Consider the following 11,833-nt stretch of genomic DNA (forward strand, 5'->3'; position numbering starts at 1 on the left):
TTGCAAATGTCACAATTCAAGCAAAACAAGCTCTTGATGTAATTTCTGAAGGTAAGGCAAAAAAGTCAAGAACCAGAGTTGAAGTAGATTCTAATTTCCTGATGATGGATTGCTGAGTGCAATCTGAAACATTGATTCAAAAAGCATACCATAGTTGAAAATCTCGGACTTGCCTCGGACTCGGCAAACCAAAATTTTGGACTCGGACTCGGACTCGTGAAAGACTCGCGAAAGACTCGGCAAAGACTCGGCAAAAAAAAAAAACCATAGTTTTACAAAAAAACATAAAGAAATTAATGCATTTAGAGAACATAAGTGCCATAATTGAAACATTACACATGTCATATGATCTACAAAGTACAAACACGCAATATTTGAAATTTCATCATTCATGGCAGCATATTCAAGTTTCAAGTTTCAACTCTAAAATGTATAATACTATAATGGCAGCATAAGTATATAAATGTTCACAAAATTACATATAATGATATGTCCAAGTCCAACTGCAAATGTGAAAAACAGCAATGTGAATGAACAAACCAAAGAGAAGACTACATCTTCCTCTTTGTATTTTTCCTAATATAGCTCAATTTTTCAGGCCTTGAGCTAGAAGTAGTAGCAGTGGGTGTTGTGGTATCTAAATGGTGAGATGAGTCTTCTTCAAAGTCATAGTCCTCATCATCATCCTCATCTTCATCCTCATCTTCATCCAATCTTGCTCCTTCTGCATCTTGTGCTGCTCCTCTCTCTATTTCTGCAATTTCTTCTTCGGTAAGGAGGACATCATCACCATCATTTTGTTCATTCATGGTCCAATCACCATATGGATCAATTTCATCCAAGTCAATGGCCTCATGTGAAACACCCTCCACCTGTCTAACTCGAAGGAGAAGGTTGTACCGAACAAATACTAGATCATTGAGCCGCTTTTGTGACAATCTATTTCTCTTCTTTGTGTGAATGCTTTCAAAGACACTCCAATTTCGTTCACACCCAGAAGCACTGCATGGCTGAGACAAAACACGGATAGCTATCTTTTGAAGATTAGGCGTGCCGGCACCATAATTCTCCCACCATAAATCTACAAAAAACATTTAGAAATATTAGAATTGAGAAAAAAATGTAACGATCAAGTTTGTAGGTTTTTTCTTGCACTGTTGAACTAAGTTACTAAATGTTTTACCTGGTTGTTGTTTTCCTCTCCTATCAATTGCTAGTTGTGATGAGAAGAGTCTCCCCTCTGCACTTTTGTAGATCTTGAACAATGGAATGAACATTTCCAAATTCAGAAATAGATACTAGATAGTCAAAGTGTCAAACTTAAATTCAATAATGAACATTTCTGAATTCATAAATAAAGATAGAGCAATTGCAAATGTCAAATCTCACCTCCAACTCATCAAGAACCTTGTCTCTCAACTCAGGATCAGGTGTCATCTTATCAATGCATGTAATAACACCTGCCATGACCTCCTCATCAGCCCTAAATGAATCAGAGAAGTAGAATTTCGGGTTCAAAAAGTAGGCGAAGGCATGTATCGGTTGGTGGAGTTGGTTTGTCCACCTACGATCAATGATGCGCCAAAAGATTTCACATTTTCTTGCATTTCCACGATAGTAATGTGAAATGGCCTCTTTGGCCCTATCCATGGCCTCATAAATGAAACCCATTGGCATGCCCTCTCCATCCACCATACGAAGAACCCTCACCAAAGGTTCTGTCACCTAAAAAAATTAAAACAAATTTTAAATTAATACAAAATCAACCCCTAAAAAATAAAATCAGCAAATAGACAAGATTGTATAAACTTTACTTTTGTGTTTGTTACTTACCGCAGTCAACTCCTCTCCACTTTTATTGAACCCATCATCAAAAACAATGGTCACAATCTTCTCTGCTTCAGGTCTTTTGGAGTATGCAGACCCCAACCAAGCATCTGACACAAACATCTGCTTAAGATGAGGAATGGCACTAAGAATGCTCTGCAAAGTGATGAAGTGGCTAGCAAATCGTGTCACTCCAGGTCGCACAAGGTCCTTGCCATTTGTGTATTTTCTCATCAAAGCAAGCACCCAAGTATGGTTGTAGATGAATTTGGTGACACTTTTTGCATCTTCAACCACCTTCTTCACCCATCCAATCTTCCCAATGTCCTCTAGCACCAAGTCCAAGCAATGTGCAGCACAAGGACTCCATGTAATTGAAGGATGCCTCTGCATAAGCATTCTACCTGCAGATACATATGCAGCTGCGTTGTCCGTGATAATTTGGACAACATTCTCAACTCCAACTTCCTGAACCACACCATCCAACAGATTACACAAAGTCTCTGCATTTTTTATTTCATTTGAGGCATCAACAGACTTTATGAATACCATTGCACCATTTGAAGCCACCAAGAAGTTGAGAAGAGTCCTATTCCGTCCATCTGTCCATCCATCAGATAAAATGCTGCATCCTTTTCTCTTCCAATACCTTTTCTGATCATCAACCACACCTTCTGTATTTTTCACAGCTTTCTCTAGCAATGGCCCACTGAAGTCATGACCTGTTGGGGCCTTAAACCCCTTACCCGCCACTGTACATGCATTAACAAAACTTTCCCAATACACATTGTTTGCTGCATTGAAAGATAGATTATTGTAAAACCAAAAGTTTGAAGCTGCTATCCGTGCTTGTTCATGCTTCTCTTTATTCCATCCTGTACCTTCAAGTGAAGGTTGTGCACCTGGAACATTGCGTGGTACAAAAAAATTAGGGTCTGATCTAACAGGAGTGCCACTAGCCTCACCCTCATTGTCACCAAAAGATGAAAGTGACTGACGACCCCGACTATGACCAATGGGACCCGAAGTGGACAATGTGGGATTCATTGCAGCTGCTATGGCTTCTCTTGTTTTTTGCCTTTCTTCCTTATGCATATCATTCTCAGCAAGAATGGCCTTCATCTCTCTAATAATTTCAGGAGTTGATTTGGGGCATGCCTCCACACCATATCCAGGTATTTGTGCAAGGTGGTATTTTAATCTATTGATTCCACCAGTCATCCATCTTGTGCATTCGGTGCAAGTGACCTCCCCCTTTTTGCTTCCTGCAATCCCATATTTCCAAGCTTTATCTCTTTGTCTTCCTGACCTTGGGGTTGCCCTTGGAGTTGAACTTGCCATTGCTGATTTAACATGAAAAAAAAAAAATCAGCAGGGTTTTATGGAAAATCAACAAAAAAAATGACAATGAATCATTTGGGAAAAATAGCATTCAAAAACAAGAAAAAAAAAAGAGGAAATAACTTAGGAAAGAAAATAGAAAAAAATTTGGCAGCATATCCCCTTGTTTTTCAAGATTTTTTTCAGTTTCAAAACAATGAAATGATTCAAATGAAAAAAAAAAAGAAGGAGAAAAATCCTTACCTAGATCTCTCTTGCTGATTTTTCCTTCTTCCCTCTACTCCTCCAAACCCTTCTAACCTGCTCCAGCCAAAAAAAACCCAAATTGAAGTCAAAAAATGAAAAAAAAATTGGTTTTAAGCCCCACGGGCGCGTTTTTTCTAGGCCCGCGAGTCCCTGTGAAAGACTCGCGAGTCCGAGTGAAAGACTCGCGCGAGTCTTTGCGAAAGACTCGCGAGTCTTTCGCAGGGACTCGCCTGGACTCGCCACGCGAGTCCTAGGCGAGTCGACTCGGCTCGCCAAAGGACTCGCGAGTCCGTGGCGAGTCCGAGGCGAGTCAAAGAGTTTTAAAACTATGAAGCATACACAGTTTTTCCCAGAAACTCTTGCACTTAGTAACATAATTTATACAACCCTACTGTAAAAATCCTCAACTAAAGTATTTGCTGATAAATGAAATTCTCAGAGTATGTAAGGATGTATTTGGACAAAAACAAATTAAATGTCGTTCTACTGAAACTCAGACATCAATATTCCACAATTCTGTAACTACAAACTGTTCAGTTCATAAAGTTTAATTCTGTATAAATATTGCAGTAGGCATACATTGTCTTTACACTCATTGCCCATTAGGAATCTCTACATTTAAATTAACCATTTGAATAGTTAACTGGAAGGGTTCATGGTGCACCTGATAGATAAGCTCTGATTGCTGATTATAAATTACACGTTGGTGCCAAACTTGTTGCAAAACGCTACCATAGGGTCATCATATATTCTTTAATGAACAGGACAGAAAAAGACACCCACGGTTGCAGACAGTTTACCCAGAATTTTGTACCACTGAAAAATCTTCGTATACTAACAAGACTGAAGCACGGGGTCTTCACGACATGCGTAATGATTGGTAGCACTTCCAACTTCTCCACGCGATGACTGCAGCCTCCACACCACACCACGGCATTATCAGTTAAAACAAGCATTAATATCCATACGCTACATGTTGTCCTCATTTTTTGTTTGCAAAAAATGAAGGACCACTACAGTAAAATTTTATGAAAAAATTGAAATTTTTACTCTATGGCATGCTTCCCGAGGCATAATTTCGACTAATCCTTGGACTGGCTTGATCCTCAGTCCATTCTCGAACTACGTTTCGAATTTCGTCCAATTCTGGATTCGTTTGCTATGCCTTTCCTTCAATTTCGGGTTTTAAAACCCAGACTGCAGGTGGAGAATTTTCTTCAAACTACAAGTTTTAATGATATTCATTGTTATGGTCTTTGTAGGGGAATTTTTGATCAATTACATGTGCACTTTTATTTTAAATATGTCACTTGTAATTTATTTTAAGTTTCCCCTTTAATGTTTTTATCTTTTTATTGTTTTTGGGTCATTTTTAGTTAAAATAGGGGTTTTTTGGCTCAACTGCAAGTAAACTTGCATTTTGTTCAAAAAACCCCAACTTTAATGGTTTTCACATGTAATAGGGATTTTAAATCCCCATTACATATGTGCAAGTGTTTTTAACTTGTTGTAGGGATTTTATTTCCCTTTTACAAGTATTTTTAAACTTGCAGTTTGTCTTTTAAAACCTGATTTTGACATAAAAGTGCATTTTTGACAATTTCGAACTTGTCATTTGTCTTTTAAAACCCGATTTTGACATAAAAGTGCATTTTGACAATTTCGAACTTGTCATTTGTCTTTTAAAACCCGATTTTGACATAAAAGTGCATTTTTGACAATTTCGAACTTGCTATTTGTCTTTTAAAACCCGATTTTGGCTTGTAAATGGAAAAAGTGAAAATAAAACTTGTTATTTTCTCCCCAAAACCCGATTTGCATGTTTTTGGGTAAATCGAACTTGTTGTTTGTCTCCCAAAACCCGATTTGCAAGGAAAATGGATTTGTTGAAGATGTCAAAGCGATTTTTTGGGGAGATTTGCTAGAGATGCAAGGCGTTTAGGATTCTATCCTATTCTCATGCATTTTCAAACACATTTTTCGCCATTTAGAGTTTATTATTACTGGTTTTTGGAGCTGAATCAGCAAAAACGTGGTTTATCCAATCCACATTTTGGGCGGTTTTTACTCCATAAACCTGCAATCTCCTAAGGCGTTTTTCCCTCTCCCACCTAGGCGTGGAGTATGGGATAAGTTTCAAGACATTTAATGATCCATTGACGGTGCATTGAATACCATGTTTTTTGCAAAAACGTTATTTCCTTTGGCCGCGTTTTTTACCTTTGGCATCATTCCCTCTTCAAATACCTTTGGCATCATTGCTCCAACAAATACCTTAGGCGTTTTGCTTCAATAAAATTGAAATGCACACTTTAATTGGCATTTTGCTCCTCCAAGTTTAAGATTGCTGCCATATTTGGGGCATTTTTACAAAAAAACGTGATAAGGGTTTGATAGTCCGGTTTTGCTTCTTCATCTCAAGAAGTATTGCATTGTTGGAGAAGCATTTTGCATTTTTAATAAAGGTATGTTCTTCCTTTCTTCTCTTCTTTATATTATTTTCTTGTTTTCTTTATTTTTCGTTATTAGTTTCTTTTTTGGCATGTGTTGTTCTTCCCCTAAAAATTGTTTTTTGTGTGAAAGAAATCTTCCCCTTGAAATGCAATTATTGAATTGCATTGTTCTTCTCAAAATTCCTTCTTAACTTGTATTCGGGATTTTTAATCTCGATTACAAGTTCGTTGGAAATTCTTGTTCTTCCCCTATGGTTAAGGAATTTAACCATTTTTTGGTTAAAATTCCAAGCTTGAAAAGTGTGAAATACCCTTTCCTTGCAAATTCGGGTTCTAAAAACCGGATTACATGTTGAAAAGTTCTTCTCATTTTCATGAAAATGACTTTCCCGGATATTCTCATTTCTATTTATTCGCATTCCCCATATCCGTACTTTCCATTTCCATCATTTCCCACAAGTCAAAATCCCATTTTTCATCCATTTCTCCATTTTCGAATTTACAAGTGTACTTGTATTCGGGTTTTAAAACCCCGATTGCATGTATGTACTTTCCAACTTGTATACTTGCGAAAATTCTCCCAAGATCCGAAATTGGTCAAAGTCAAGAATTTCTCATTTCTACATATCTCCCCTCTTCCTCTCACAAAACCGTGAAATTCAAAGATCAAAGTTTTACCCATTTGAAAAAGGAAGAATGATATTTGCAGCTGATTATGATGTGGCCTTAACTCTTTTAAGTCTTCATCACAACATTCCAGGTTCACAATCAATGTCAGATTTGCCGGCATCGCCAACTCCAAAGAAAATGAAATACAAATATGACAAATACCAGAATGAGGTTACACCTTCCCAGGTATCTTCTCCATTGGATCGTATCAGGGACACAGAAATAGGGCACGTTGATATGGCAGAATTCATTCATAGGGTAGAAGATCCACAGGATAACAACTTGCAGCGGCTGTTGGACAGCCATATCCATCATGCATCTTCTTTCCCAGTGGCTGCCCTAGAACCTAAGTTTGTTCTTGCATGCGCCCATCATTTTGACAAAGAGTCGAGTTATCAAAAATGATGATGGTGAAGCTATAATTCGTCTTGATGCGGATACAATCGAGAAGGTCTTCAAGATACCTCCTGCACCTGTTTATATGGAAATCACCAAAGAAAGTGCAGCAGAGTATTATGTGAAAAGGGAAAAAGATTCCAAGCAACACATCAATAGGTGGATCCAAGAGCCTCGTCCTTCCTTCTCAAGATGGGCAAAGTTGTACCGTTGTGATTTCAAGTGGGAGATAGGAGACACCATCACTCTTCTCAGTAGGATGATGGGTCTTGAGCACTCTAATGTCTTTGAGCAATGGATGTATCAATTCATTATGTTCATACGGCAGTCACATCATATTTCATGGGGTGAAATCATCAGCGATGCTTTGTGTGAACAACTTGCAGCAGTTCCTACCACTATGACCTTTTTCATGAATTCTTATTTGGTATATTTAGCAGCGTCACTTAGACACTTCCCAGGTCTTTCTACCAAGGGTGATCGCTTGCTTATACCAGTTTGGGAATATTATGACCAGTTGCCATTAAAACCTAGCAGACTGCATTTCAGAAGAGTCCAAGATGCATTCTTTGGATATTTCATGTGTCAGTTTGACGTGGATCTTAGAAACAAAAGAGTATCAGATGAGGCATGGGTCAAGGTGTCTGAGTATGGGTGTTTATTCCTGCAATTTCCCACCTTCACCTATATGAGGATTGGATGCTATGATGGACAGCCATACATGCTTCCAAGATACCCAACCGATAAGATAATTCTTATGGAGTTGGGAAGACAGATCATGGCTGCTCATACTTTTCAGTCTGCTAGACACAAGGTTGGAATGGGGATCTCTAGCACAAACCCATTGAAAATTGGTCGATACTCCCTTGTCACATCTGTGAAGGCTAAGGCCATGGAGGTTGAATTGCAGGAAATCAAGCTTAAGAGGTTCAAACCTAGAGCTGATTTTGATTATAGAGGTATGAAGGAGAAGATCAAGAAATCCTTTGTGCATGTTTATCGCATTGAAGACATCTGGGTAGATCTCCGCACAGAAGTCGAAGTTTTGAAGATGGATTACTGCAGGCTCACTGTTGAGCAAATTGTTGACTTGAACTTGGCGGATATCCCGCAAGGGATGATCGATGACGGGCATATACTTGATCCTGAATACATTTCACGAAGGGTTGAGGAAGCTCCACTTCCTTTGATCCAATGGTCACACAAGGAGTGCGTCTCCATCCTTGACAGATTTCAGCCTATCTTGGCCAATACTAACGCATGGCTGAAAAGTAATGCTGTTAGACTTATCAAAATCAAGGTTGGTAAAGAAGACGATTCTACAGGGCCTCTTGGACGGAAGTTTGAGATTCAGATTGATAACAAGGAGGGTGCTTCATCTTCGGGCAGAAGGATCAAGTTACGAGTTAGTCGTGCAGTAGTGCTTCCTCCTGAGGAGACGACTACTCATGGGAAGGAGAAATCACGGTTCCATGTTCGGGTGATCGATCTGGATAATCCAGAAGAGGGGCAGCAATCTGACGATGCGCCTAGGTCTCCAGTTTCAGACTCACCTCACGAGGTCATTCCTCCAGTTTCCATTGAGACGCCTCTTTCTCCTCCTGATTTTCTCATAAATGAGTCTCCTCAGAATGCAGTTCCCATTTCAGCATACAAGCCTTCTCCTGATCAACAACGAGAAAGTGTGTTGGAAGTTCCTGAAGATAATCCCACTTGCATTCAGTTATCAGAAATTGATACTTCCACTTCTGGTTTTGAAGAATTTATGAGGCAATCTTCATGCCCATTGGTAACCGAGCAAACCGTGGTCGCTATTCAAACAGATATTCCTCCCAGGGTGACCACTGTAATTCAAACAGAAACTACTTCTCCTTTGCCTACGACTGCTACTGGAAGTGAGTTGATGACTTTGCCTCCATGGCTTAGTTCTTTCACCCCGAAAAGAAAGAAGCAGGAGATCTCACCTGATGCCTTTGACTACCAGCAACTCAAACAGTCCAGATCAAAAGTTGCTAAGAAGGCAAAGACTATCTCTAGGGTAACTGTTGATAGCAACAAGATGAAAGTAGCTGAAATTGTGGAACCTATTGCAGATAAACCACTTGATGAAATGTCAGCTGCTGATTATAAAGTTACAAGGGTAGAATTGGGCAAGCAAACACATGAGGTCATTAAACATGATGCTCAGTTTTCTGTTGCTTCACTAGTGCAAAGGTGTGACGACCTTCTTGCAAAGAAAGACAAGCTACAAGAAGAAAATCGACAACTCATGGCAGCCATTCATAAAATCACAAAACCTGTTGCTGAAGGGAGTAACTCCATAGGTTCTTCTGGTTCCCAAGAATTGATTCGTGGAGTAGAAAGGGCTGCTCAGAAAGTACAAGCACTAGATTCCTGGGTTGATCAGCTTCATGATCAATGTATTCAAGTGGTAAAAGGCATTTTTCAAATAATGTCTAAGTTGGAAACCATTGAGGAAAAACTGGATCAGACTTCTAACACTTTCAAAAAGAATCTGGAAAGTGTTGAGAAAAGTATGGCAATCTGGCGTACCATGCCCCAACAACAGCTGAGTATTTTGCAGGAGCACGCCATCATCTCTTCCAGGGTCATGTACTTGGAATTTGAAGAACTCGTGGAAAACAAGACCCTTGTTCTTAAATCCCTCATTGAGGAGATTAGTGATGCAAGGAGATTCCGGGATGAAGTCTATCGAGGTATTGTCTCACATTGTGAAAGGGCCTCTTGCAATATAGTATGTCAGGATGGAGAGTTGACTCCAGAAGAAGAGGTTCTTGCTGATTTACAGATGAAGATTCATAATGAATGGAGGAGCGAACAATTCTCGGCAGCTTCAATTCAAGCATTGATGAAACACCAAGCCTTTTTGCATGAGATCCAGTCTATCCTGGATAAAGACAATTCTGCGCTCTTCCGCTGTCACGACACTATTGTGAAGACTATGGTTGTTGCTAAGAACACCCATGAACCAAATCCCGAGGAACTACAAGTGAGCATCAGAAAATTTCAAGGATTCATGTCTTCACAAAAGGCAACTTAAGTGTTTTTCAACACTTAGTTGAATTTTCCCTCTTTTGTAATCTTTAGTTGTAATTTCGTTTTGACAAGTTACATGTAAAAGTAATTTTTGTAAAATACAAGTTACACATTACTTGTACTTTTGTAATTACATGTAAGGCAACTACAAGTTGTGTCCGATTAGGACTGTAGTTGGAATAAGTCTTAGTTAGTTAGAGTAACTCTTAGTTAATTAATGAAATTTCAGTTATTTATTGAATGAGTCTTGTTGGTTGAGAGAATCTCTCAAGTTAGTTAGGATCCTCCCACCTTTTTCTCAAAGCTCCTCTTCTATAAATACTGGAGAGGTCCATTGTAAATATATCTTTTGGAAAGCAAGCAAAAACTCTGCCAAATTTACAGCAAGAAGTCTTTGAGCTTATGTATGTGAATTGAAGGTTTTGAAGAATAAGAAAGAAGGATTACTCAAGTTTTGAGTCTTTGAGCTACATGTTTGAGTTTGAATCTTTTTATATCTTCTATGCAAAGTGTTTCTAAAGGAGCTTAGTCCAATCTGATTTGAAGTCTTTGAGCTGCAAGTAGAGAAGATTAATTAAAATAGGAAAATCTCTAGAAGGAGCAGCAAGTCTTTGAGCTTGCGTCTATTCTTGAGGAAAATTACTGTTTGATAAGAAATAGTAGCAAGTCTTTGAGCTTGCATTAGTTCTTGTCTTTGTGTTAAAAGAATAGATTATTCTAGTCTTTGAGCTATTATCTTTTATTCATTGTAAAAATTTAATATAGCAAGGGGTAGATAGGACTTCCAATAGTCAAGTCTTTGAGCTTGATATTGCTGTCCCGTCCCGAAGGAAGTGACAGAAGTCTTTGCGCTTTCAGGAAACTTCATTTCCTTTCTCTCATTTCACTTAAAAGTAGTTACTGCTGTTCATTTTCAATCGCTATCCTTTTCTATGAAGAGAAAAGGATATTGTCTTTCTTGAAGAAAGAAGGAAGACTGCTGTCCCATCCTGTTTTTATTTCAGTTTTAGTTAGATAGGGGGAGCCTTCCCTTAATTAGGAGAGTTTTTACTCGTGTGCTGTGGTTGAAACCACAATTTTGTATATTTCCCCAAGTGTACAAAATTTTCAACCAACACTACAATCCCGATATTGGGTTACAGAGGCACGGGGGAGACGGTTTGCATTGAGTGTCGCATTTGGTTCATACACCAAGTCTTCGACGGTAGTAATTCCAGTCTCGCGGTGTAGGAAAACACACACACCCGCATCATACACATAGGGGTCTTTCCGTAAAAGACATTCACGCTGCTTCAGTAAATAACGATTCTACTCCAGAATCACACGAACCAATAGGCCAGTCTACCAACTGACGAAAGGCAAAATAATCTAAACGTGTATCCTTACACGTAGGCTTCACAATCTTCCATTCTCCTCCATTCCCAAATCTCTTCCTCCTTAAATCAACCTCAAAGGTAGTTCGAGAAAACCTGTTTCCGAACAGAATCGAACCAACCAATAAGCCCATTTCCATTATTTAGAACTATCGATAAACTATCGAATAGTTTTAGGAGCTTATTAATTAATTTATATTAACAGATGGATAATTAATATAAAATAATTAATATTACAGAAATCATTTATTAATTAATTAATTTATATTAGTAAATTGAAAACTAATATAAAAGAATTAATATGCTAGTCTAGACTTAGACTTGGAATTTATTAGGGGATATTACACTTGCTGCCCAACCGGGTATATTATTTACCTTGAATGTGAAGTCACCCTTTGCTATCTCAAGAGTCAAAGGTTGACATAAAGGGTAATAAACAAGTTTGAAAATTCACCACATAACAAATCCTAA

General features: G+C 38.5%; 1 protein-coding gene across 2 annotated transcripts; it reads right to left on the bottom strand.

Annotated features, from left to right (window-relative positions):
- Positions 1-371: 371 nt before the first annotated feature.
- Positions 372-3,529, bottom strand: LOC131859652 (uncharacterized). 2 transcript variants are annotated; one of them, XM_059213664.1, is made up of 5 exons: positions 3,412-3,529; positions 1,834-3,170; positions 1,390-1,725; positions 1,184-1,256; positions 372-1,081 (listed from the first exon to the last, which is right to left on the bottom strand). In XM_059213664.1, the coding sequence occupies exons 2-5, from the start codon at positions 3,166-3,168 to the stop codon at positions 552-554; spliced, it is 2,274 nt and encodes a 757-aa protein (XP_059069647.1). In that variant the 5' UTR covers positions 3,169-3,170; positions 3,412-3,529; the 3' UTR covers positions 372-551. The 2 variants fall into 2 exon arrangements, with proteins under 2 accessions (XP_059069647.1, XP_059069646.1); XM_059213663.1 differs by lacking the exon at positions 3,412-3,529 and having other exon boundaries at positions 1,834-3,344.
- Positions 3,530-11,833: the final 8,304 nt, after the last annotated feature.

The sequence above is a fragment of the Cryptomeria japonica genome, chromosome 10 (genome assembly GCF_030272615.1).
Source record: "Cryptomeria japonica chromosome 10, Sugi_1.0, whole genome shotgun sequence".
NCBI classification, from domain to species: Eukaryota; Viridiplantae; Streptophyta; class Pinopsida; order Cupressales; family Cupressaceae; genus Cryptomeria; species Cryptomeria japonica.